This window comes from Aythya marila, assembly GCF_965140915.1.
Source record: "Aythya marila genome assembly, chromosome: 5".
In the NCBI taxonomy this organism is placed as follows: Eukaryota; Metazoa; Chordata; class Aves; order Anseriformes; family Anatidae; genus Aythya; species Aythya marila.
Genome location: NC_139046.1, coordinates 15,096,293 through 15,122,756, shown reverse-complemented (window position 1 = coordinate 15,122,756; position 26,464 = coordinate 15,096,293). Strand labels below are relative to the sequence as shown.

General features: G+C 38.8%; 1 protein-coding gene across 1 annotated transcript in view; it reads right to left on the bottom strand.

Annotated features, from left to right (window-relative positions):
• Positions 1-1,609: 1,609 nt before the first annotated feature.
• Positions 1,610-26,464, bottom strand: part of CLMN (calmin) — a 74,693-nt gene continuing 49,838 nt past the window's right edge. The window contains exons 2-13 of the mRNA XM_082761790.1: positions 24,718-24,779; positions 22,011-22,106; positions 20,389-20,472; positions 17,404-17,496; positions 15,979-16,169; positions 14,042-14,235; positions 12,954-13,036; positions 10,183-11,493; positions 8,969-9,153; positions 7,966-8,026; positions 6,809-6,870; positions 1,610-5,697 (exon numbers count right to left, since the gene is read on the bottom strand). Of these exons, the coding sequence (XP_082617916.1) occupies positions 5,544-5,697; positions 6,809-6,870; positions 7,966-8,026; positions 8,969-9,153; positions 10,183-11,493; positions 12,954-13,036; positions 14,042-14,235; positions 15,979-16,169; positions 17,404-17,496; positions 20,389-20,472; positions 22,011-22,106; positions 24,718-24,779 (2,576 nt within the window). The 3' untranslated portion in view covers positions 1,610-5,543. The remainder of the gene's footprint in view (positions 5,698-6,808; positions 6,871-7,965; positions 8,027-8,968; positions 9,154-10,182; positions 11,494-12,953; positions 13,037-14,041; positions 14,236-15,978; positions 16,170-17,403; positions 17,497-20,388; positions 20,473-22,010; positions 22,107-24,717; positions 24,780-26,464) is intronic.

Below are 26,464 nucleotides of genomic sequence, written 5' to 3'. Positions count from 1 at the left end.
TCAGTGCTCCACGAATGGTTCCTTGGACACAGAGCAAACATACTCCATGAATCAAAGAGATTCCAGGAAGGCCCACTGAAAGCAATGAAGCTACTCTGGGAATAAAATATAACCTGACTTGAACACAACAGCGAAGGCCACGATCTAGCCTTTCTTGGAATGTTATGTTTTACTATTTCTCACTGAGGTAAAATTAATTATTTTTATTGCCCCTTCTAACCTTTTCATGAGGAAAGAATTGTAGTAGTCACCCAGGGGCCAATTTTATGTTCCAGAGACGTAGACTTAGACATTCCCCTCACGGTGAGAAAATAACACGCTTCTCATTTTCCATTATCAGCAGTAGCAGCTGCCTGGAAAGGAGTCATTGAAAGTGCCACTGAGATGGAAGGAAGCTTCCCATGTTTCATATTCAGGGGAAGAAAGAAACGCTCTGATATTCCACAATTTCTATTAAGATAACCTTGAAATAGACATGGCATTTGAGAATAAAAGGTTAATTTTTCACCCTTTATGAGCTCTAGAGTTGTGTGTAAAGAGGTGGACAGTGTAAGCGAGTGATCCCATTCAGAATATGTCTTCTCCAGTGTTCTTTACATGGGCATACAAATCCCAGCCTCTGGCAAGAATAACTTCACCTGCATGGGGTAGGAGCTAGCCCTAGCACAAGTACTGGAATGTGAAATTGTAAGTAAGGCAGCTGTAAATTAGTATCATCAGTAGTATGCAGAGGGGAAGAATTCAATGTTATCTACCTAACAATAAGTCTGCACACCATGAAAATACAGAAATTTAGTATTTTTTCCCTCCTTTCAGATTCACCATCTGTTAGCCCAGTGGAAAATGGGGTGACCAATTGTTGGGGTAGGTACAGGTTTCGTCTGTAGAGGTTTGGGAATTTTCACAGGCGCATTCCAACCAGCAATCGTACCATTGTGTTCCAGCCATTCATCCCCCACTGCTGTTCCCTTAATAAAAAATGGCAGTGCATGGTAACTTCCTAGAAAGAATAGGGTATCGATCCTACAGAATTTATGCGAACAACTGTTACGCGTGCAAAGGGGTCAACTGAAGTCTGTGGCATTGTTTGTGTGCATCAGATTTGAGGGGTTCCAGCCCTAAGGTAATGCATAGGGTTTGTGGCTACTTCCCGTCCTATGTGATTAAAGCTGACTTTAGTCCCCTCAGGGCCAGATCCTGTAGTGTGTGCTTAGCACACAGGTGTGTCACACTGACTTCCACAGAAGTCGAGAAACTGAACACATCACTGGATGCATTCACGTTTGCGCTTGGTAAGAAGGGACTCCAAGTACTTAAAGCTAGCGTAAGTGATAATGCACTATTATACCTATTGTCCCAGTAGATTCCTGAATATGAGAACACATACAATGGCCAAATTCGTCTTCTGAAAGATCTGATTATGTAAGGGTCAGTATAAAAAACCCTTAAAAAGAAATGAAAACCAAAATCACACAACCTGGGTACCCCAGGAAACTCAATGGCACACTACTTGGATAAAGAAGTTAGAGTCATACTGAGCTGGAGCAAAATGACCATCACCAGAAGATGTAGAGGATTTAAGTGTGTTTAGACACCAAATATCAAGATGTTGAAATTTCAGCCTCAGGAAGTGTTTTAATGGAAGAAAGTAGCTTAATCATTCAGTATATTTTGCAACTTTAGCTGAAAGTTAACATCACAAAATAATATATTGCTATGCGGCTTGAAGAATCACACAATTGTACTCAAACCATTTCCCATGTTTTTCAAGTCTGCTGTTCATTAAGAGCTCTTCCTCTCTTTGCAGTTTCCAGTTTTCAAATGGATGATGCAACCTATGCATAGCTCAATGTTCATTCTCATGAGTCATAATCAATAAATAATCATATCACATACACAGAATTTTACAGGTATTCTTAAAATGGTTTTACAGTTCTATTAAATATATAGATAAAATAATCACTGCTATATAAAAAAATCTTTTTAAAACAGCTGAACTCTGAAGCTTTGCATAAAATTCTGTAGACACATTCATTACAATCTAGAAACTCAATAAAAATACATTTTAGAGCTCAATCTATCAAAAATATTCATGGCATTGAAAAGTGATTGTCATTTTTTTACTGCAATCTGTACTTGCCCCATCTTTGCACTGATAATGTCCTACAATTTGGCAAAGGCTCTGTTCATTTCATTTTGTGACTGTTTAACCCATTTCTTCAGCGCTAAGACGCTTGCCCCATAAATGTCTAGCAATGTTCTGTCTTTAATCCTATACCTCTTCTTGCACTTTCTATAAAATTCACTGCAATGAAACACTTTGCAGTGAAGTTACCCAACTACAATAACATTGAACCATCCCCTTATAGCTGTCTCACAGTCCGTAATGGTGCTTTTGTGAACACCACACACCCTTATCCGGTAATCCTCAAACACTTCCCAACACTTGCACTTTCCAATACTCTGCTATCCATACGTTTGCTCAACAAGAACTGGTCTTATCATAGAATCACAGAATCCTTTAGGTTGGCAAAGACCTCCATCATCAAGTCAACTGTTAACCTAGCACTGCCAAGTCCACCACTAAACCCTGACCCCAAGCACCTCATCTACACGTCTTCTGAATACCTCCAAGGATGGTGACTCAGCCTGGGCAGCCTGTTCCAATGCCTCACAACCGTCTCAGTGAAGAAATGTCTCCTAATATCCAACCTAAACCTCCCCTGGTGCAACTTGAGGCCATTTCCTCTTGTCCTATCACTTGTTACTTGGGAGAGAAGACTGACCCTCACCCCACTACAACCTGCTTTGAGGCAGTTGTAGAGCACGATAAGGTCTCCCCTGAGTCTCCTGTTCTCCAGGCTAAACAATCCTGGTTTCCTCAGCTGCTCCTCATAAGACTTGTTCTCTAGACCCTTCACCAACCCTTCTCTGGATACGCTGCAGCCCCTTGATGTCCTTCTTGCAGTGAGGGGCCCAAAGCTGAGCACAGTACTCAAGGTGCGGTCTCACCAGAGCAAAGTACAGAGGGACAATCACTTCCCCCATCCTGCTGGCCACACTATTCCTGATACAAGCCAGGATGCTGTTGGCCTTCTTGGCCACCTGAGCACACTGACATGGACTTAACAGATCAGTACCCATATATGTCTGAATTCTGCTACCAAGCCAACGTATCACATGAGGTCAGTTCAACTTTAGTAGTCTTCAAAACCCCAGGCCTTTCAGGAAAAACTTCCTTATTCAGACAGTGCACAGATCTGTCAGAAAAAATGGATAGATAAAAGATCGTCCACCAGCCTTTAAAAACTCAGATACCTCAAGACGGTCTTCTAGCCAGCTTATTAAAATGGGTTTTGCTGCAGTGAGTGCTTCATGGTCAGACTTTTAGACTGTAAGCTAGACACCGAGTCCAAAAAGGAGCAACAGTTTCAGAACAGGGTACTTGCAGTGAGAGATGGATCTTGCACTGTGGAAGAACGATGCAGGCTCATAACTCTGTTCTGGATCTTCTTACACATGCAATGGCTGACTAAGGTAGACTGCTTCTGTTATATCTATATTATATCATATACAAAGCAGCCAAATACCAAGTATCATGTACTTATTATTTTCATTGATTTTACATGGAAGACACAATCTCCATCTTTTCATGGGCTAGGCTGGCTGGCAAGCACACCTCAGTTTAAACATTGGGTGAAATTATCAAGACAATCACTGCATGCTGTTTCAGCCGTTAATCATCAGTAGGAGGGAAGAAAGAAAACCCTTGTTTTTGTCTTTCTTAAAAGAAAATATTGTGTAATGAAATTGCCAGCATCAGTGCATGCCATTCACTTCTCTATTCGTTATGGATATGAGTGGTTTATATGAGACATCCAAAGATCTTCTCATTAATTTTCTTGGGAGGAGGGAGAGAAGACAGAAGGAAACTTATTTTCCTTGACTGAACTTTGACAGCTGCAAAGTTCAATGAAGAGGCTGTAATCCAACTCCAGATGACCTCTGTTGAAGAATAAGAAGCATGGAAGAAACAAAGGAAGAGATGCAAAAATACAAAGAAAGAGTTGTCATAAACTCAGGGAGCCTCTGAAGACTGGCACATAGTGAAGAGCTCTCTACACAGTTGCTCCAATATACTGTACATTGCTAGTTCCTGCTATTAAATAGGTGCCATGGTATTCAGGACAATAATTTTGTATTAAGATTATTTATTTTTTTTTCAGAGAAAAAGCACTATTCCTAACATTTCAATGTTATATTTTAGAAAACATCTTTAAAAATTCTAAAATAGATTTTATTTTGGAAGAAAGTATTACTGTCTTCATCAACAAAATTAGATGACTCAAAATGTTGAAAATTTTCACTGGAAAGATAGAAGACTTTTTTTTTTTTTTTACTTATGTTGGTTTACACTAAATTAAGTTTCGAAGTTTGGATCTGCTGTTCACCAAGCACAAAGGATCTACTTTTTATGTTCACAGGGTGAATCCAGCTCTAGTCAAGACAGAACAGAAAAGATTTCAATTTTCTATTGAATGAAAGAGATTCTGAATTCCTGTCTGTGTTTAGGATATCCTACCATGCACTATTGCTATCACATGCTAATTTCTCCTCTAAAAAAAAAAGAAAAAGAAAAAAAAAAAAGCTTACAAAGAAGAATGAAGTGTGATGGGCAGTTAGGATTTCACCAGCAGATGACCTGACTACAAGAAGGTTTTTAAATACCTGCAAATAAAGTTTCTTGACTACCTTTTCAAAGATGGCCATCATCAGTAACATACAAAAAGCAAACTTCTTCAGGTATTCTCTAGAGAAATCTCTAGATGAAGACTTCCGTTACATTCCCTCCTAAGCAGCCACTAACCTGTATATTCTTCACACTTCTCCACACCCAATTTTTTCCTGCAAACTAAACATAACAGATGCAGTATAAAAGTAAAATCGTATCCCCCCTCCACAAATAAACCATCCACCTGACTTTGTTGCTCCACTGGCTTGCCATTAGCACTACAGTCAGTTCCTCTGGTGAGTAAGTTCCACCATCTCCAACTCTGCTCTACCTCCATCTCTCCCAAAGAACTCTGTGGAAAATGTGAAAATGCATCTCAAGCATCTCAAGCATCCCTTGCAGGTGGGCCAGATTCATGGGCAAGCCAACAACACATCTTCACAGCTGTTGGGCCCTACCTAAGTGAATGAAGCCAGAAGAATTATTTTTGAAGACTAGAGCTCTGAATTGTTCATATTTCTACTGATAATTATCCATTTTTATTTAGCATCTTATAAAGCAAGGCACAAATGTACAAAATCGCAGCTACTAAATAAGGTCATTTTTATATATATTTACACAGTTGTCGTAATATAAAATGTGCTTTGACACTGTCATAGCACAACAGCAGGGGAACTGAGGAGAACCTGATAGTGAACACAAATACCAGGTCCTACGTTTCTGTTTGTGCTTCACCTGAAGGTACATACTCATATGCAGATACACTAAGCAATCAGGCCACTGTCTTTTATTTTTCCACACCTCACAGAGATCAAACCTTGCTGCTAAGAAGCTGTGGAACGACTAAAAAGCAGTAGATCAGCAACCAGAGGAAAATGATGAAATAGAACATCTCTGACTGATCAACACTTGGAGCCTGGTGAGGAGATGCTGGAGTCTCACTTGCTTCCATGTCTTTTTTATTCCTGAATATAGGAGAGAATTTGATAAGAGACAGGAAAAAGAAGAAAAAACTCCCACTGTTAACATTTTCTCTAAAGATCACACGGTCACTAACAGTCAGCAGTTTAATAAACCACTTCCATCTAATCAGCTGGAGCCCAAGCTAACTGAGATGCATAATGGGTTTTAGCAGTGCATTTCCTTAGGAGTCAAAACATAGGAATTAATCCCCTGAAAACTCTGGACAAGTTCTCAGGTATCTTAAACACATGCCAATGTAGTATATTCCTTTGACATAAGCTGACTTTGAACAGCCAAAAAGATACCTCTTTATTTTCAGAAAGTAAACACAGCTTTGGGCAACACTTATATCACACTTTTATTTATACAATGTAATTTGACTTGATATATTTTCCCCAAATCAGCTACTTTTAGAGTTTCTCATGTCAGATACAAAAAGAATTAAACAGAAGCCCAAGACTTCCAGAAACAAATTAGCAACTGAGGGGTAGGAGAACAAGCCCAGAAGTCCAACTGCAGGTCTTAGCGGCAAAACCTGATGGACTCTGCCAGCACCACTAAGCTCTCACAAAACCAAGAAAAGGTCTTCTTTAAAACGGTTCAAGATGGTAATATCATAAAATTAATTTACATGTATCATGCTCTTGTACACATTTTTTTTTAAGTCTTATTTTCAGGAAAACTTTTTTGGCCTCTTTTAATGAGTCTGTTTTTCTACCTTGGGCATCCTGCTCACTCAGATATGGTACTGGATATATATCTGAGTATTACACAGAAATTTCTCTATATCAGCTATATGAGGGCCTCATGTATGAAGTCCTTTCACCCTTTACCTGGTCTGAAATACCCACCATGTTGAAAAAGAGCTGACAATCCTGCTAAGACAGCTGAACCTTTCCTCTCAAGCAAAAGACATTTTAATGGAGGGGAAGATCTAGCAACAAAGAAGTTTTGTATCTTATACCTATGGGAAATATGGACTCTAAACCAGTATACAAGATGTCCAGCCAGTCTACCATTATAATTTTTTTTTCCTTTGTAACATTATTAGAAGCTATAAATAATTAGAAGTTATAGATTCCTTGCAGAAGATTTTGTCTGAATAAGACTCACCTGATGACTGGTAGATTTTCACTTACATCTGTCATTGTCTGGTTGTTTTCGCCAAAGATTTCCTTAAACAAACAAGTGACCAGTATTGGGACAGAAAAAAAAAAAAAAAAGGGGGAAAAAAAAAAATAGAAAAGAAAAGAGGGGAGGGGAGGGAAGGGGAGAAAAAGTTCAGTGTCTCACAAAGATGGCAGTTTTGTGTGCATTCTATGTAGAACATGTCTAATGTTTACTCAAAATGAAAGTGTGCTTCTAAATTTATTCTGCACCCGTAGATCTACCATTGCAGTCTAGTATAAACACACAAAAAAAGGGAAAAAACTCTCCTCCTTCGTATACCTTTCTTTTACAGCATTGCAAAATCAGAGCACCTGTGTGAAACATCAGTTTCGTTGAATCTTGGTGGCAGAATTTCTTTATAATTCCAAGAAGGTCCAAATTTTATTTTGTGCTGAAAAGAGACATATTCCTATCCTTGCTCAGCATGCCCAGACTGCTGTTGCTATCATTTCTGAGTTAAAAATCCAGAGTTCAGTCATGGAGTATGTTCTCAAGAAATCAATATGAATTACATCTGCCATTAAGGATGCAGTTTCACATTACAAATAAATTTCTTTGACAGTTAGCTGATTCTATTGATATATACATGTGTATATATATATATATATATACACAGTATAAGATAATATAATATAATATACTACAAAGGAGAGGCAAAAGGCTCAATCTGTGGTAAAAAGTGCATTTCAAGAGACACTCAGCATTTTTGTGGGGCTGTGACAAGGATGCCTACGTGTATACAGTGAGTGAACAAACTAGAAGAAATTGAAGCTGCAAGTAAAGGAAGCTTCAAAGAACTGAAACATTTCAACTATAGTTATAACAAAGTAAACGTCAAAATTAGAATATATTTAATTTGAATTTTAAGTAGTTCTTTGTGGTTTGATTAAGGTTCAATAAGGCCCAATTACCTTTATTTTGAAGAGTTCAATAAAGCTTTTAAGTTCTTTATTCCTGGTTTTAGCATTAAAATTCTTCGAAGTCTTAGGGCTTTTGTGTTATCATAGTACATATAGAGAGCAGACTCTTTTACAATCTTCCAACTTTTGGAGTTTAAGAGAAATAGTGAAATAGCAATAGAAAGGTAAATTTCCACTTACCTTCTCAGAAGTATTAGGAAACCTTTGTCGGAGATAAATGTTGGAATCATTGTCACTAGTTCTGAAATGTACATAAAAGCAAAGTGTTTTAATTTATAAAGCTAATTTTTGCTTTGACTTCAAAGGGAGCTACTATAATTGCACATGCTAGTTTTAGGTTACGTGAAACCACAAACACTCATTGTTGCATGTTTTAGAATATGAATTTGAATTTATCAGTAACATTAAACAACAGCTTTGGGAAAATGTTAAAATTTTTGATAAAAAAAAATATCCCAATCCTCAAATTTAAATCTCTTCTGGAAAATAGTATATGATACGTTTTTTGCAGCTTTGACATCATCTAGATTTAAGTGAAACTTATAGCTAAGTGAGGTTCTATGGTTGTGTACTTATAATATAATTGACAGATTGCAGGGAACAGAAAGCCTGAAAAAGGAGATTTTTTTTTTCTAAGCAAATACTTTTAAATGCATTAGCGTGCTATAGTGACAAGCACTGACAAATGACAGTTCATGTCCCACTCAAATGCATTACCTAAGAACTAAATTAGGATGTAAGAGGGAAGAGAAGTGAATGGATTAAAATTAGCAGTGTCTCATTCACTTCTTCAGGCAGAAAAAAGGCCATCTAATATCTATTGGAATGATGCAGTGTTGTGCTCGCACATGGCGTTACAATGCATGTGCGTTATTTCATCTATATTGCTAAACATTCCCTTGGAAAAAAAGTTTACAACACAGCCATGCTCAAAATGCACTGGGATTCTAGTTGGCTTTGTGTAGCTAAGATTGTACAGCAAAGTCAAATCAAGTCCCACGGGCACTAAATCGCTTGATATGTTTAAGAGAAACACAGGAGGAAGCCAATGACCCAATACAATGCTTCTAAAGGAAGTCTAGAAGAAACATCCAGTTTCAACATTGAAACATCAGGGCACACTTTAGAAGCCCAGACATTTATATCAGTTAGATGTATTTAAGACAAAATCAATGTGAAATACCTGTAAAATTCATGACAATTAGCAATTTCTTCCAGTTCATCTTGTAACAGAGTAGTAGTCCCAACTTTTGAGATCTGTAAGTCTTCTGCTTTTATCATATTTTTGTTTTTTTCCTCCCTGTTACTACTTTCTTTCAGTATCTTTCCCATTGTTGCTAAATCATCTAGATGGTTGAAATCTACAGCCTGTTGAAATTAAGAAACATCTTGTGTTAGACAACAAGACTGATTCCCCACCCTTCCAAATATCTTAGTGATACAGCTTACTCAGATGCTAGATTATGTGTCATACAAGATTGAAGGTGTCACTAAAGAGAGAAAAACTTTTTAAAATTATCTTGAAAAGCATTTTGAATACACTGAGCTATAAAGTACCACAAGTTAAACTTACATGCAATTAATTGACAGTTCTTTTTACATAAGAAATCATGGCATGACATGACTCTGAAATAATCTGTTAAAACTTTTTTGTTTTTAATCTATCTCAAAATAGCCTGTTGGAGATAACAGAAATTTGACTTCATTACCCTAATAATTGCCAGGAACAAAACAAGCCTAAACAACAACTAGAGTGACATCCAAACACTTAAATGGGCAACCCTTCCAGAAAAACTCTGCATAAAATTACTATGCTGGAAAATGTGCAAGACAATTCAAAATCAGTGCCTGCAAGGAAAAATACAACACCGCACTTTGCCTAAATCTAAAACACAAATAATTGCCCCAAATCACCTCTCTTCCTCCTTCTGCAGTGTAGATAAATCTTGATTGTATCCACATAACTTAACCTACTCAAATTGGTTTGTTTACATAGACAAACTTATTTAGATTCAGACAAAATATACCTTTACTTGTATACTTTCTATATCAACAATGCTGCTTCCTGTTCTTCTCATTACAAATTATTTAAAATAAAAATACTGTGATAATCTTTTATACTCAGGAGTTTCAAAATATTTTAAAACATCAGTAAAAATAACATTTCTGCAAATTGTGCTTATTCTTTCTTTTGATAATTTCACATCTCAGGAAGCTGCAATTCCATTCATTCCAGTAGAGGGCTGTGGCAAACAGTGTTACGGGACAGGAGACCAAGTACATTTTATGTATTTATCCAAAGAGCATGCAAAATGAAAAGAAATGGCAGCCACTCAGTACAGATACTAGTCCCCCCATATTTTCACAAAGAAATACAGTTAATAAAAAATGAAATACCTCAGAATGTTGTAGAATTGTGGTATCTTCATTGCTGGTGGCCTTTTGGCCATCTTTTTCATTTTCTAATTCTTCTACTACTAATAGTACTTCTTCTTCATAGGAAGAATTCCCATGACCATTAATATCTATTGTTTCCTCCTCTCCATTCTCAGTATACATTTCTGGTGCAGGAACTCCTTGGTTTTTCCCTAAGCCTGGCTCCGGAGCATCTTCCAAGTAGTCCTGTGCTGGTATCGCCTCCTCATGTAAAACATCTGTTACTGTTTCACAAGAGTTTTCATTTTCAGTATCATAACCTTCGAGACAAGGCTCAACATAAGCATCCAGAACTGCTGATATGGGAACGTTATAATGTGGATAATAGAAGAGATCATGGGGTATTACTGATACTTTTGAAGAACTGGGTAGCACTTCCGCTGAAGACTCATCTTCATCATAGCTGTCAAGGTCCTCTGCATTTTTGGGCACATCTGAGAGAGAGTCATCGGATGTTTCTAGCAGTGTAGATAGTTCTTGGCTTTCAAGATTAGAACCATTCACTGAACAGTGGTTAGATTCTGTTGTCTCAAAGACAGGCAATTGCTTTGTATGTTCATTTTCTGGCAGTTTCAGTACTTCCTCATTTAGAAGATGGAGAACATACTTATGTGTATCTTCTTGTTTCGAGCTATCTTCTGGTAAAAGAATTGACATTTGGGGCTTGCTCTCTTCTACTTTATTTATAGATTCATCTGTAAGTATACCTGAAGTCCAGGACAATGGGCTTAAAGAAGAAGTATTGGCTGAAAGGCTCTTAGTTTCATTGTCGTATTCAGTATAGGTTTCTTTAGTTAATTCTTCAGAGTAGTCTTCAAAAGAGTCAACAGAATTTTTCTGGTCTGTCAGAACAGCTGGAGAAAAGTCATCATTCTGTTTCAGTGGGTCATCAGACATGTCCCCTTCACCTGGCATCAATTTATCACTAAGCACTTGCCGGGATGAATTGGATTCAAAACGGATAGATCCTGTAATGTTCAGTGAGGTAGGCCTTTGAGGCTCCTCTTCCGAGGTTTCCTGTGAATCATCTAACACTTGACTCAATTTGCCATTACATTCTTCAGGAGCGGTTTCTGACAGGATTCTCTCAGGGGTGTCATGAATATGAACCTTTGGAGGAGCAGGGTGACTCCTTTCATGATTAACAGTATACATGTTTTCTTCACTTTCACTTAAAATCAAGATTTTGCTTTCCTTTTCTGAAGGTGTGTCTTTGATGTGAACATATGTGGACTCAATTGGAAGCTCCTTGTCAGGATCTGCAAAGTCTTCCTATAAGTGATGATTTAAGTGATGATTTTGTTCATTAAAGAACAAATCATACCTCACATATCATTTTACTTCTCCCAAATGCTACAGTAACTAGCCCATCACCCACCCCATTACCTTTTGAATGGCCAATTAATGACTCGTTTATTTTGAAAGTAGGGAAACAAATTTGGCAAGCCAAGTGAGTTGAACAAAGCTCAACATGAAGAAGCCACTTGTACAGGAAGATTAGAACGCAGACAAGCCTACTCCTCAGTTGTTAACATATTCATCTTTCCCTGCTGCACCTGTGGAGACAACTGACTTGGCTTTTTTGGGACACAATCCCAAAATCAACTACATCTACTGTGAAATATATTCATCTACTAGATTATTCGGTTCCAATAGACTGTACTGAAAATAAATAAATAAATAAATAAATAAATAAATAAATAAATAGGCTTTTTCTTTCTCCATTATAATGTCCGTAAGTCTTAATGCCAACCAATCTTCATGCTCATCTAATGTAATAATCATGGTCATATTATTTTAATAATTTTAATTCCAGTGACTTTAGTAATGTCCACCAATTCTATAAGCTCTGAAATACATACTAAGTGAAACCTTCAGTCAATAAACGTGAGGAAATACCTTTAATATAGGAACCATGATTTATGTACATGTACTCAAGCACAAAAGAATAAATAAATACTTAAGGGACACTGGGTCTCCTGGGGACCCTTTCATAACAAAAAGACTATGCTGAACTAGGTTTGCGTAGAAGTACGAGCAGCCTCCATTTCAGTTTTTCAACGTATGCAGATCTTTTCTCAAGTTCCCGGGACTTCTAATTTTTCCTCCAGTTTTCTGTGTCCTATTCTTTAATTACTCTTTAAGTTGATCTTCTGTTTCTCAAAAAGCCATTTGTCAGGCCTTGTTGAGGCCTGCTCCTCAAACCTTAATTTTTGATAAATCTGCCTTAAGGCCCTGGTCCTTGAAGCTGTAAATTATTTCATGCTTACAATGAGTGCTTTTGACTGCTGTATTGATGAGATGCAGTCTCTAGTACCTTGTGTCTGATACAATATCTGCTAAATTCAGGTTGATTGTGGCCCTCAGACTTGAGATGACTGAAGACAAAAGCAAATTTAAAGTCTAACAAATCATCATAGATGAAGGGATAAACTTCAGCCTTATTCTGAAACTAATATACCAAAGTAGCAGAGCCTATGTAACCATTTCTATCCTCTGAAAGCTATACTTAGATGTAAAGGTTTAAAAGCAGAGTTCTTCCTGAATCTGTTTATCAATCTGCAATGAAAGCCCACCTGACTGGATTTAACAGAAAATGTGAACAATTAAAACTGAGCTTGTGGTTTATTTTAAATAGCTCAGAAAGAAACCTAGAAGATAAATGCAATATCTGACTTTATTAAGAACACCCAAGCAAATAGAAGTGACATGACGTAAGACTAAACACTTACGCCTTCCAGCTCAGGGAAGTGTTCCAGAAATTGCGCCACATAGGTCACAATAGAGTGCTCATCGGGGGATTCCACCATTATATCTGTGGAGACAGATGCAAGGTACATCAGCACGCTTGGCCTTAAAGCCTTCTTGCAGAGGAAAAGACCAACAGACATTAGTCTGCCTTTATGATGAGAGGAACAGCAGCTACAGACACTATTCTTTTGCTGACAGATCAGAGCAGGTAGTTTTCTTTTCACTGTTGACTGTACTCTTTAGAGTTCTCACCGTCTTATTCACATTTTTTTTTCCTGTTTCCAAGCACACACTGAACCCAGAACAGGGTCGTTTTTCATCTACTTGGATAATGTCATTTACAGTCTGTATGTCACTATCACTAGACAGTCATCTTGCTGATTGACAGAATAGAGACTTGTTTGTAGCAGAACCCATTCTTCTGAAAGGTGACCCAAGAAAGCACAAATAACCAAACTGTGCTTTCAGTTATAAAGTCAAGGCCTAACACCAGTGTAGCAGTGTTCAATAAAAAACAGTGCAAGAAGCTGCTCCACTTATATACATAAACTTATTTGCACACATATATGCTTATGTACACATATTTATATATGCAAGTACATATATGAATTGTAGAAAAGTAACTGGGAAATGCAAATACATCTGAATAGGTATCTACCCATTTTCCTAGTGTGGCAGCTCACACGCTTTGTCCTGGAGTGACATTTAGTCTTTGTAAACTGTAGGCATTATGAAATGCTGCTACTGCACTGAGACACCTCTCAGCTCAGCAGGCTAGCGATTAATGCCCATTAGTAATACCAATGTCACGCAGCATCTAATCATTAACCAGGATCAGTGTACGTAGCTAAAACTACGGTAAGATCTCTGCCCCCATGAGCTTACAAGTATGAGTGGAAGCATAGGACTACTAGCAAGGGACCACTTCATTTTTCTTATCATTCAGCCCCACACAATGATCACATCAACAATCTAATCACTGGGAGGTTTTAATAGGTGTGATAATGCAATATTCATTAATTCATTATTGCTTGAATGTTACCCAACAACATTGATGTAAACATTTTACCTTCCGGCTCTAGGAGCCTAGGAACACCCAGCTTATTTTGTGCAATGCTGAAAGCATCCTCCAAGTTTTCTCGAGCTGATTTCTCCAGTGCTTGCTTCATATCTACCAAAGTGGAGTCTATGGCTTTTATGACAGCCAGGAAAGCCAGGCCACTCCTCCAACTGCTGGCAAAGTCCTGAACTGCAACACCATACCTAAACAGAAGTACATACAGTTTACATGGCAGCCATGTTACAAAATCCAACATAAAGGCATCATCATTTTGAAAGGTAAAAGTAAGGTTGTTGAGTCACACTAGTCATGTTCGAGGTCTTTTGGATTTCAAAACACACAAAATACTTTCATAAAACACAAGGATTCATAGGCTGGATCACTGTGGCCAACAACTGACATCAACCTGCTTGTAGGAAGCAGCTGGTGAAAACAAAACCCTCAAGTACTCAGCAACCACATTTAACATTCACAAAAACAAATGCCTGTGTGATTCCTGTTTCTGTTGTGTTCCAGCATTTTAATGCCATAGCTTGGGATGACTGCCAACACTTAAGTACTTAAAAAACATAAGCATAAATCATTTGCTTTCCTGCGTCCTTGGCCTTCTGTAGCAGAAAATCATGCTTTGCCAGGTGCAAAGAGTGCCAGTATATGTACAGATCACAAGTACATTAGATGTCCAAAGTTTTGCAGGAAAATACAATCACTGAACTTGTAATGAAGTCACTACAGGCTCAGAATAAAATTCTGCACAGGTCATTGGTTAAGGTGGTTATAATGATGCAATTATGTTTTAATAACCCAGTTGCAAGAACAATTTTCTCCTATTAAATGCTTTGATTTGTACACCTTGACTAGAATGAAGACTATGGCCTTTATTTCTCTCATTCTAACTCTTCTTGTGCCACCTCCCTGTTAATTACCAGCACTATTTTTGGAGTAAAACTGCACTTCCTCCATGGTCTACATTGGCAGCAATTAACTGTGGTTATCAATAGGACAAGTTTATCTGCACAACAAGCACCATTAGCTTCACTGGAGATAAGCAAGGGATGTGGCCCACAGGACCGAGTATATAGGAAGTAAATTTGTATCTTCAGCACTATACACAGAACGTCTGTGTTCACAGGCAGATCTGGACATATAAATCTATCAACAGACAAAAATGGCAAATATACAGCTATTGAATCTGCATAAGCTTGTCCCATGCCCTCTATAAAAATCTTTGGCAGTCACCCCTTCAAGATAATAATACATGTAAAATACATGCCAAGCATTTATGCGTGCATTAGACATCTTACACTAAAGTATTTTAACTCAGCAGTACTGCATGACATTACTAAACAAAACACTTTGGTGAAAGAACTTTTTTCTTTTTGTTGTTAAAGATGAGAGAGATGTGCTGATCAATGAAAATGGACCCAAAATATAATACATTCACAAGAAACAATCTAAGATTTGACCCCTTCTCCTCCTTAATTTTGAAGAAATGAAGCTTCTAATACAAACTCTATCCTTCAAGGCAACTCTGCAGAGAAAATCCCTCAGGGTTGCTGCTTAATTTAAAAGGCTGTTGTTAAAGTCTTTCAACATGTGGTTGTTGTTTTATTTCTTCATTTAATAAAAGGTACCTAGCAGACTACACAGAAGTTGGGGGAGGAGAGGGAAGAGGGAATCATCCTGTTTTAAATGGTGCCAAGCAGATTAGTGCAAGTTAACATTTAACACTCAAGTCACGAAGCCAGCAACAGAATGCTTCAAGGTCAGATGGTTGCTTTAGACACAGGTATGCAGTGATACACTCAGCTGCAGATCCCTCATGCCTGCAGACTTCAAAAGCAGAAGATCCCTGGGCCGTGATAATACACACATTAGGCAAGGGATGAGATCTGGCTACAACAAGACAGGTGGATGCAGTTTTCTAGGGCACTTCGCTCACTTACTTTCTGGTTTTCCTCTGGACCCAGATTAAAAGGGCTCTGATGGCTTTCCGCTGGTCTTTCACCGTGACAGACATGTTCCTCTCCACGTTGGGAGTGCTAGGGTGAGATGTGTCTGACTCTGGCCCGCTGGGCCCGGACGAGAGGCTGGATGAGGAGGAGTTCCTGTTGAGGTTACCTGTCAGCTCCTTAATCTGTAACAAAAAGTGAAATGCACGGTGCTCCGATTTAATGTCAGGCGAATGGGAAAACGAATGTTTGTTTTCAGGCAAATTCACATGCTTCTAAGATAACGGGGCCATAACTGAATTTTAAGAGGTAATTATAGGCCTGTCCATTACAACTCGCAACGTGACAGCAGCAGCAGCCCAGCTGGCAACCCCAGGAAACAGAAAGGGCATGGGATCAGTTAAGACTGAACTGAAAATATTCATAGCAAACAAAAAGCACAGAAACGTGTCCTTTCAGTTAGTTTAACTGAAATCATTCTTTCTATCTGCAGGACTCACTCGAGTGAAACAATTTTAGTCAAGAAATGGTGACCGGCAACAGACTCCCATCCTTGGTCTGCACTGATAGTTGAGTCCAGGTTTTTCACCATGCTGCTTTCAGGTTCCCTGTGCTTCTCTTGCCAAGTCCGCCTGGCCAAACTGCTGTTGTACAGCATTGCTCAGCTTGAAGTGCTCAGCCACAGAGAGAAACCTCAGTACCACTTCAAGACAGGGCTTATTTTTTAAACCCACAGCCACTTTAGAAATGAGCCCAAGAGAATGAAAGAACATTTGCGCCTCACAGTCTTACAAAAGTTGCAGAGACCCTCCCTCCATCTCTCTCTTTTCATTAACATTTGGTACTGTTCAGAAGGTTATCAAAATAGATGTAGGTTAGTAAGCAGTTTTAATCTGACTAAACCTGTGACTAGATCAAATTTCATGTTTAGATCAGTTCTATCAGTTCCAAAACTTCAGGCCCTTCAGCATCTTTCATTTGGCCCTCTACATCAGTTGTGAAGTTTGGCCGTGGTAAGTAGGTCTCCAGGGATCAGTGATTCTGCATGGAATTTGCCACCACGCTGGACGAGTTCCAGATAAGGTTATTGAAAATAAACTGTGACCTGAAACCAAATCTGAGACATTGGTGCAGATCCAGGGAACCTGGAGCAGAATCCTGAGAAGGCACAGCAGAGAAGGGAAAGGAGTAATCTGAAGCTCTAATTCTGGTCCAAGTCAAACCAGGGCTTAAACTGCCTCCTATTCACACCAAAATAGGTCTAATGAAATAAAATGAAAACAGCTGCAGGTATTAAATTTACCTATATCATGAGGAAAAAAGCTCAGGTTTAGCATGCTTAATTATGTTTTTTAGGATTAAAAATCAATTTAAAAAATTGATTGTTCACTTATGATTAATGTATTCAAGTTTTATTACCTGAAAAAACAAGATTATGTTCCATATTAGTCCAAGTACCAGAGAGGAATTTCCATCTGCTATTTCTGCTGCATCAATGCTAACAAGTTTTACCTGTAGAAGAGATCATAAACTCACAGACAAATTAAAAAAAAAAAAAAAAAAACAAAAAAAAAAAAAAAAAAAAAAAAAACGAAATGTAAATGCAAAAAAACACACTGGCTTGAAATGAGACTGCTGGATATGTCCAGAACACCTCTGTCACTGACCAGCCAGTCAAAATGCAAGACTGAAATTTTGTATTAACAATAATTTGCCCTGATCACATCCACCATGCTCCCTGAAGTCTTATCTCAAGCCTCTCAAGCCTGTAGCATAGTCTGCAGCACAGGGGTGAGCCCAGTTGTACATCTTAAGACCACAAATGCATTTCCTCCACACAACCATGGAACAAGAATGGTGTCCCCTCTAGTGGATCCTATTCTTAAAAAGCAGAGGGCAGGTACATGTATGTACCTCCTGTCTTCCTCTGGCTAGGTTTCAACAGATTGGCTGGAATGCACATAAACCCCAGGAAAGAGGGCAGGATTGAAGCCACTTCCCATAATAAAAAAATAAATAACTTAAAATTGTAGTAGGATCTGCCCCCTTCTGTTTCGCCAATCTCTTTGCTTATCTCACCTTACACTGCTTGTCACAGAGCTCTGAGGAAATCAGTTAGCAAAGGATAAGTTTGCCTAATCCAAGCAAACTCTAAGGTTTCCCACATTGAAGTCTCTTCCACATGATAACACCAGAACGTTATTCTCTTAGACAACACAGACTTGTTTTTGGCAAAGGTCACCGAGAAGGGAGGAAGCAAGGAAGTTGTCAGCACTGCACATGACACTCAGAGTGAGTTAAAGCCCAGCATACAGCCCATTTATCATTTATTTATAAATTCTGTACATGATGAATCACTTAGCAGAGCTTTACCCTGCTGCCCCAGTTCCACAGAAGCGTTTGCTGATGGGTTCCACCCATTGTGGTTTAATATCTAACCTCGAAGCTCTTGGCAGCCAAGGCATGTTGCCAGCACTTTCATCACTACCCTTCACTAACTGGCTTGGTTAAACTGAAAAACAGAGAGCAGAATAACTCTTTATCTAGTGGTTTGCACAACAGTTTTCAGTCCTAGTGAGAAGACACCTCTAAGCTGTCACACTTCAAGGCTCAGATTTTCTTACTAGCTCCAAAATATTTGGCATGGGAAAACCTTTACGGCCTAGTGTGTTTTAATAGCAGTTTGTCCAAAATGGGTTGTAAGTGGCATTTATCATGTTCTCAGTGTCAGCTTTGCCCTCTTACTGCTGCTTATGTTTGTCACCTGTCCCAGCAGAGCTACCTGCAATAAGATACCAGCTGCTTATTCTCAAGAAAACAAGAAATCCATGGAAAAGTAGTTGTTTTGGCACAAGTAATTAAGAGGCTGCCTGTGTCTAAGGCTCCTCCTGCCTGGCCTTCCTCAGTGAATTTCCTGACTGTCACCTGGCAAGGTCATGGCAACCAGACATGCTTCAGCAGCAACTCCACAATGTTGACATCAACAGAGAGAAAAAATCTCATCTGCCAACTGGCTTTGCGGGGAAAGCATGGTCTGAGAAACTGTTAAGAAAGCTAAGAACTTGTAAGGTATTTATTAGCAGTTCTAGGTCAGGCCAGGTAGACCTATACATTTAGGGCCACATCAGCCCCTGACTGCATCACTCGGAAGACAGTGCACAAATTCTTGGCTTTTCACATCCTCTTCTGGGGAACACAATGAAGAAAGTTAAACCTCCCAAATCTATTGGGTCATAAGAGATCCACTAATGCCTCACATCGTGCTCATTCCTGCACTGGGGTTCTCGCGACTGTAACTAGCACTTCTGCAGGATCTCTGAAGCAAAGCCTAAGCTCATTAAAAGAAACCAGCAAAGTGACAGTAGTCACAGTAGATACGGAATCCCCTGCTAGGCGTGGCTTTGCTCCTGCACACACACACACACACACACACACACACACAAGATCTTTCTTTACCTATAAAGCTTAATCCGCTAGAGTATTCATGCCCTGGAGTTAATAGGATCATGAGTTATGTTTTATCCTAAACACTATCATGGAGAAGCTGTAAAAGTTTATTTCAGATAAAAAGATCTTCCAGTACAGCAAGAATGCTGTAATCCTTTGTAGGGCATAGTCCACTGCTTGCTTTCTCATTCTGAAAGATCTGGGCATACCATGTAAATAAGTTGTCATGGGGCTGGGGAACTTCTCTTGACACCATAACTTTTCATCACTTTTCAAGAGCAGAGAGCTCTCAACACACAGACCACATCAATATTGCTTTGTAAGAAAGCTTAAATGGGAGAAATCAAAAAGGATTGAATTATTTCAAGCTACAGGGCTGATCTTGCTGGGTCACTTACAGCTGTGTCAGTTTTTAGGAAGTGATGTTGCAGTGGTGCCACACTGACTATGAGGAACATTATATCCTTATAAGGTTTTGATTCCTGGAATTATGCATTTATGTCATGTTCCCAGATTTAATTTTCTCTTGCCTTTGACTCATGATCAGCTGCTGCAGCAGTTTACCAGATAAATACATGATCTGTAATACCAAAAGTATTTCTGATGAAAGAAAGCCATCTACCTTCAAAGTAACTGAAGTAATGCCACTAATACCCAGTTCATAAAGATTACTTGCATTTCTTTTTATTTTCTTTTAATATTGGGTTCCTGATCCTTTAATCCTATTGAAATTTTACATTATAAAATGAACAAATAATCCTTGTTTTAGACTCTGTAGGTGTTCCCTTTGTGGATTTTTATGTGGCTTTTCAGCCTTGCTGTTAAGGTAAGTCACGATGCCTAAGCAGTATATTCCTCATATATATGCCCTGCATCAGACTAGTTATAATCACAACTATTACAATTTGCAACATAAATCAAGAGAAGAGATTAAGACCAGCCTTTGAAAATACTCACATTACTGTCCTCCAAGAACTTAAGTGCTTTGGCTATGTTGTTCAAACGAAAAATGCGATGGGTTGAAGACTTATACTCGTGCATCTAGAAAAAATAAGAGACAGATCAGTTTAAAAATGCAAACGCTGGAATTACTTGCCCTTTCACACAAAGCTTAAGAAAACCCTACAAAATAAAGATAAGGAAATCAATCTATATAAAAGTATTAGCATTTCTTCTGATCAGTAAAGAGTTTCAACTACTGGATCAGCCCAAGCTGTAGCAACACAGAGTTAGCAACCAGTTTTCCTGCTCTCCAGATATTACCTCTCTCCTGGACCTTCCAGGTTGATTATTTATATAATCAATCCCCAACAACATTCAGTCACAGGAACAAATTTACCTGAAAATTCATATTTTATTTTATTTATTTATTTATTTTTTTGTCTTGAATTAAATGATCTTAATTGGGAAGCATGAGCAGTTTTGCTATCAGGCTACCAGGCACAGGCAGGTGGGAAGCAGCAACCTTCGCTTTGGCAGAGATGAAACAGATTTGTTGCATGCCCATCTCCCAGCAATTCCGCTTCAGCACACCGTTTGTACCACCTGTGTGCAGGAATGCCTAACTGCCAGCTGAACTCATCTCCTTCAATGCCCTCCTCCCTGACGTCCCAGTGCACAGCCTGGGGCTTGCTGTTATGTGTTTCCCCCTTCAATTCCTTTCCAGCCTGGCTCTGCTAGCTGTGTGAATACTGACAGAAACACTGCTGCTTCTGCTACAGCCCAAACTGCATGATTATTAGAAAATAGGTTGTTCTGAATCTGTGCCCACAGTGAGCACTCATGTTGTAGGATGCATATGGCTCGGTCACTATGGAGCATCACCATTCAATCACAAGCTCAGCTGCAGCAGTGAGATGGCTGAAGAGCAAATCTCTCCTCATATCTAAAAGCAAGTGTGGTACCCACACAGAAAAGAGTACTTGCTGACAAGGCTGAAGTAGAAAGAAAATACTAAAGCCAACCGATGAAGCACTGGTGATTTCCATTTCTGGTATGTGGAACTTTATACAGGTCTTACAGAAAAAAGAGAGAAAGAGATGCTGGTAAGTGAAACTTTGCCAATCTGATTTAGATCCTACCAGTAAGACTGAAGGAATCGGAGCCAAGATACCAGAGCTCAACTCACAACTACACCACATCAAAGCATCCAGCATCGGCAGGCCTATTAAGTATCATAATGTCTTAAGACAAAATAAAAACTGAATTTATGGATTAAAAAAATAATACTATTGTCCCCATAAATGTATATTTCCTTGATAACGTGACTTGTGTGAGCTCCAAATGAAGTAGGTGAGTATTAATATATTCAAGTATTAAAAACATGTGGGGAGGAACATCTACACTAATCACAAACCTTTCATACCTTATGGTTAGATATTTCCTCAAGATCTAAGTTACAGCTCAGGACGCCAGCCAGAACACATGAGAAAATCACAGCAAAGCTGCTGAAATGCCTCTCACTGTACCCAAGACATGGGACCAAATTCTCCCTTACTGCTTGACTACATTGAGTACATTGATACTTGGAACATGCAGAGCTCCACAGCGAGGCAGGTTCCCTCCCCTTGTACACCTACCAGCTTTTGTCCTGACAGGACTTCCAGCAGCGCCATCAAGATTTTGCCATCTTGTATATCCATAAACAAATCTTTCACTTTCAGAGGCGGCTTGCACTGTGGAGTAAAGAAAGCAGGCAGATTTTAAAACAGATTTTTGCTTGGTGAGTCACCATTATTGCAGAGAACAGGAAGGAGAGTTTTACAAGACAGAGATACTAGAAATAAATCTCAGCCTGCAGGAAGAAAGGACCAACTTTTCTTCACATCAGTGGCAATTCTGCCCTGGGGATGTCTAAGCTAAAACTGAGATATAGTGATCATGTAGCTGAGATTTGAAAGGATTTATTCCAGATCTCCCATACCAGAATCTCATCCTAAAGCTTCTGCCTGGGAAACAAGCACCCAAGGGCTGATGCTGATCCCTCCAACTAAGACAGCTCCAGCAGAAGTGAATCCCACTTCATACTGCATTAAACAAGCCTCAGATCTAGCCAACCACAATGTCCTGTCTCCTCTGTAATGTTTCTGGTGGTGCCATTCAGTTTCCCAGTATTTTCTCAGTACTTTAACTATCAACGTATTATATTTTGTCTCTTTCTTCTCACCAAACTCCTCCAAGGGGAGCCACCTCCCCACTTCACAGAGGTGTCTGATGCTGTGAGCCCTGTGAGGCACACGCCAAGGCAGCACAGCCCTTAGGGGTAGTCTTAGCTGCAGCAATTAGGCTCCATTCAGGTGTCACTCACGCATGTGTCCCTAAGGAGCCAGGCCTTTTTATCTTTGGTTCAGCAATGCACTGCTGTTTGGTTAAGTACAGCTTCTGGCAAGCCAGAACTGTACATTTTTGTTCCTAGTCTTTAATCTATCCGAGACTACTAAACAATGCTCTGTATTGAAAGGAAGAAAAGCACTGTTCATTTCAAGATTAAATAAGCTACCTGAAAGCCACAAATCCAAAGCTTTTTCATTCTCTCCTAACAAGATAAGAACCACCAGAAGTCACAGAAATGTGGACTGCCCCCAACCATCCCATGACCATCAGAGATATCTCCTCTCAAAAGGTGATCCACATGGGATGGTCTGCTCCAAAATGGGACACATCACACCACAAGTTTCCCGAAAAAGTACAGGAGGGAGACTTCACTGCTGCCTTTATAAGAAGCCCCTCCACAAGAAATGCTTCTCTGAGGATAAAAGCAGAAGCCACCTCCCTCAGTGGGTGTCTTTGGGAAATCACCTGTAATTAGAGAGCTTTAGCAATGCTCTCATTATTTACAGGGATGTGTTTGTTACGCCACTTCCAGGAAACAAATAAAAAATGAAATTAATGTAGCAGTAGACTTTCTCCCTTTCTTCAGAAAAGCATTTTTCTTTACTGAATCAGAGAGGGAAAATAAATTGTATGCACTCCAGAGAAAGCAGTTCACCTGCCCAAAAAGTTTCTAAGACTTCATATGTTTGGCACAGCAGAATTAACAGCACCCTACAACCTTTTTCATGATCCAATTCCTTTTGTAAATTAAAGACCTTTTCCACAGTCAAATATTCAACAAACCTTCTTGACAACCTTCAAATTGTGTTAGTTTAAAGCTCTAGAGCCTGATTCACGAAAGAGTCGCATAACACCATCTTCAATCTGAGAAACCTTTGGGAGCAATTGATAGTTAAAACATTACCAGCTGGCCTTATTCTGATTTTCCAATGAGATTTAAGAGGGTCAATTTATTCCTTCAGGAACATTCACTGCAGAGTAGTGGACTTAAGCAACTATATATGTGATGCCTTTCTTCTTAAATCCATTTGTTTTACCTTGTCAGAAATGCAGCCCCTTTCCAAGAGCTACACGAGCGAGTCTGGAGATGACTTGTAGCCCAGACTTAGTCCTGGTCTGCACTTCATGTAATTTAACCACAGACACTACCAGCACTGTGAACCCAAGCTCCAGTCCAAGTTAGGACAGTTGGTCCAGGTCAGGAAGCTGCACTAAGCATTGCTGCTGTCTCAGTAATACAAAGTTTTTGTTTGTTTGTTTGTTTGTTTGTTTTTGTTTTTGTTTTCTCATCCTCAACAACAGGAAAATCCTCCTCTGGATGGCAAACTGCTCATGAGAGTTACTACTTATCTATTATCAACAGGAACAATAAGATAGCTTTAATAGCCATATTATGGTGTGTTTAAGAAACAACTGTATTTTAAAAATATGATGGGATGTCCAAAAATTAGTTCCCTAACATAAGTGGATATATAAAGATCCCATTATACAGGCCCTCTGAAAATGAATGACAAATAATTAATGTTTCCCATTTGGAAATCTGTGATGAAGCCAGGTTCTGAAGAACCATCTGACTTTGGCTGTGGTATCTCAGATACTTGAACTTCCAGTCCAGGGAAGCACACAGTTATCATCCCTACAGAGCAACCTCAACCACAATTTGATTTTATGTGGGTATGTAGCATTCTGTGGGAAAATTCTAGCCTTGCAGTAGCAGTTAGCAGCATTAAAGACAGAAAGGTACCCGAGATTACTTAAAGCCAGCAAAGCGTTAATTGCACCTGAAAAGCAATATTCATTTACCTAGAAATGTACTTCCAGCTTCCACTCACTCTCCTACAAACCTTCTCATACACACAGAAGTTATCCTTGATTCCAAATTCTAACTATTTTTAAAGGAAATAACATAGTCTGTCTACTGTTGTGTTCTTGTACTTCAATATCAAGTCTTACCTTTCCCAAATGCAGATTTATCCATCTGGTAAAGGTCCTCTTCTGTACATTTTCCCGTTCCACTAGAAATATCAGAAACAAAACATAGTACTTAAGTTTCCAGAAGAGGAAATGTTTATAGGAAATCTCAAAATCTTATGCACAAAAAGGTCAAAATTCATGAGGGGCCTGTGAATAAAACAATTATATTCCAAATCAGGAGACATAAGGTTGAGCTATGGTATTTTGTTCCATTTCTTCGCCCAGACATGAGCTATGTGCTTGTAGATGCATTCTACATTACGCAGGAAAAAGTCTCTGTTGGCTTTGCCATCTTCAATGTAGCTTTTGAGAGATTAACTTTTACATGTTGTGCACAGCTCTCCAGTGGTGTTAGACTCTGAGCAGGCAGCTTGACACTTCTGCATCAATTTATAGGATTCCTGTCCTGACACCGTCACGCAAATTGGGCTGCTGTGGATTCCAATGTACTTACTTGCATGCACAAGGAAACAGGATCACATTAGTCAACATAATTTTGTCTTCATTCTCATGAATGGAAAAACTTCCTCAAATCTCATCTTCCCAATCTCCCAACCAGTGCATTTCAAATCAAAATTCCAAGTCTCTACATTGATGAATCATTTTATTTATATTGCAGTAAGACGAGAAGCACTTGTTCCTTGCCAGAAGTGCTGTATGCTAGGAGCTGTACAAATAGCTCCTGTGCCAGCTGAAGAGTTTTTAATCACATATGCCATTTCCTGAATCCATTTCCATAGTGAACTACAGAAAAAGTGTAAGGGGAATCATATTTCTGACCAACTTTAATTTAGCTTCTTATATAAAAGAGAAAAGTTTATATTTAAAATAAATGAAGTAGACTGACAAAGTAATATTTCATTTTAGAGACAATTATTCTCAAGTGGTTCTCCAATTTCACTTGAATTAAGGAAATCCGGCAATTTATGAACAAAAAACATTAAAACTAGTTATATGATGTATTTCAACCTACTCATAGAGCATATCAAATATATTTTAAGACCATTTTGTGTTTCCTTAGCCCTGCACAAATAGCTAAACTATCTACTGGGAAATCGCATTCTGTAAAAGTCTGGTTTGTTTTTATTGGTCAGGCTAATTATAGGCTAAGTAGTAGCTTCTGTAAATCAAATTTTAATATTGTTCTTTTTGATCATTTTAAGTGAAGGGTCAGCAGCCTCTAATCATATATTCTAATCATATATATAATTGCTTTCCGTATTTTGATGTATTGGAATAGAGCTTTCAGCATGAATTACGTCTGTCACTGACAGCCATTCAGGCCTTCTCAGTCCTCTTATTCCTCTAAAACATGATTTTATGTAAGATCGGTTAAAAAAGTCATTACCCCTTAAGAGTTTCACAAAATATGTAAAATGCCAAACTAATTATTGCTGTTGTCTTTTCTTTTAAAATATCCTAGAAGAACCCACACAGATTTGAAACAGCTCTCTACATATGAAATTGTAGATTATATTAGGGTCTAGAATATCTGTAAAAAAAAATGCAGCATTTACTTCGTACAGATCTCAAAGTACCATAAGCTACAAGATGTGTTACATCTTTCTTGGGCTTCTCTTCCTTCAGCACCTCAACCCCAGAATTGGCTCTTGATGCACTCGCACATCCACATCTGTGCAGCACTCAGAGGCAGGTGAATAACTTCAACAACTGATCTCTTGAAATTCACTTTGGAGGGCTGGTGGACATTAATGTTAAGCCAGAT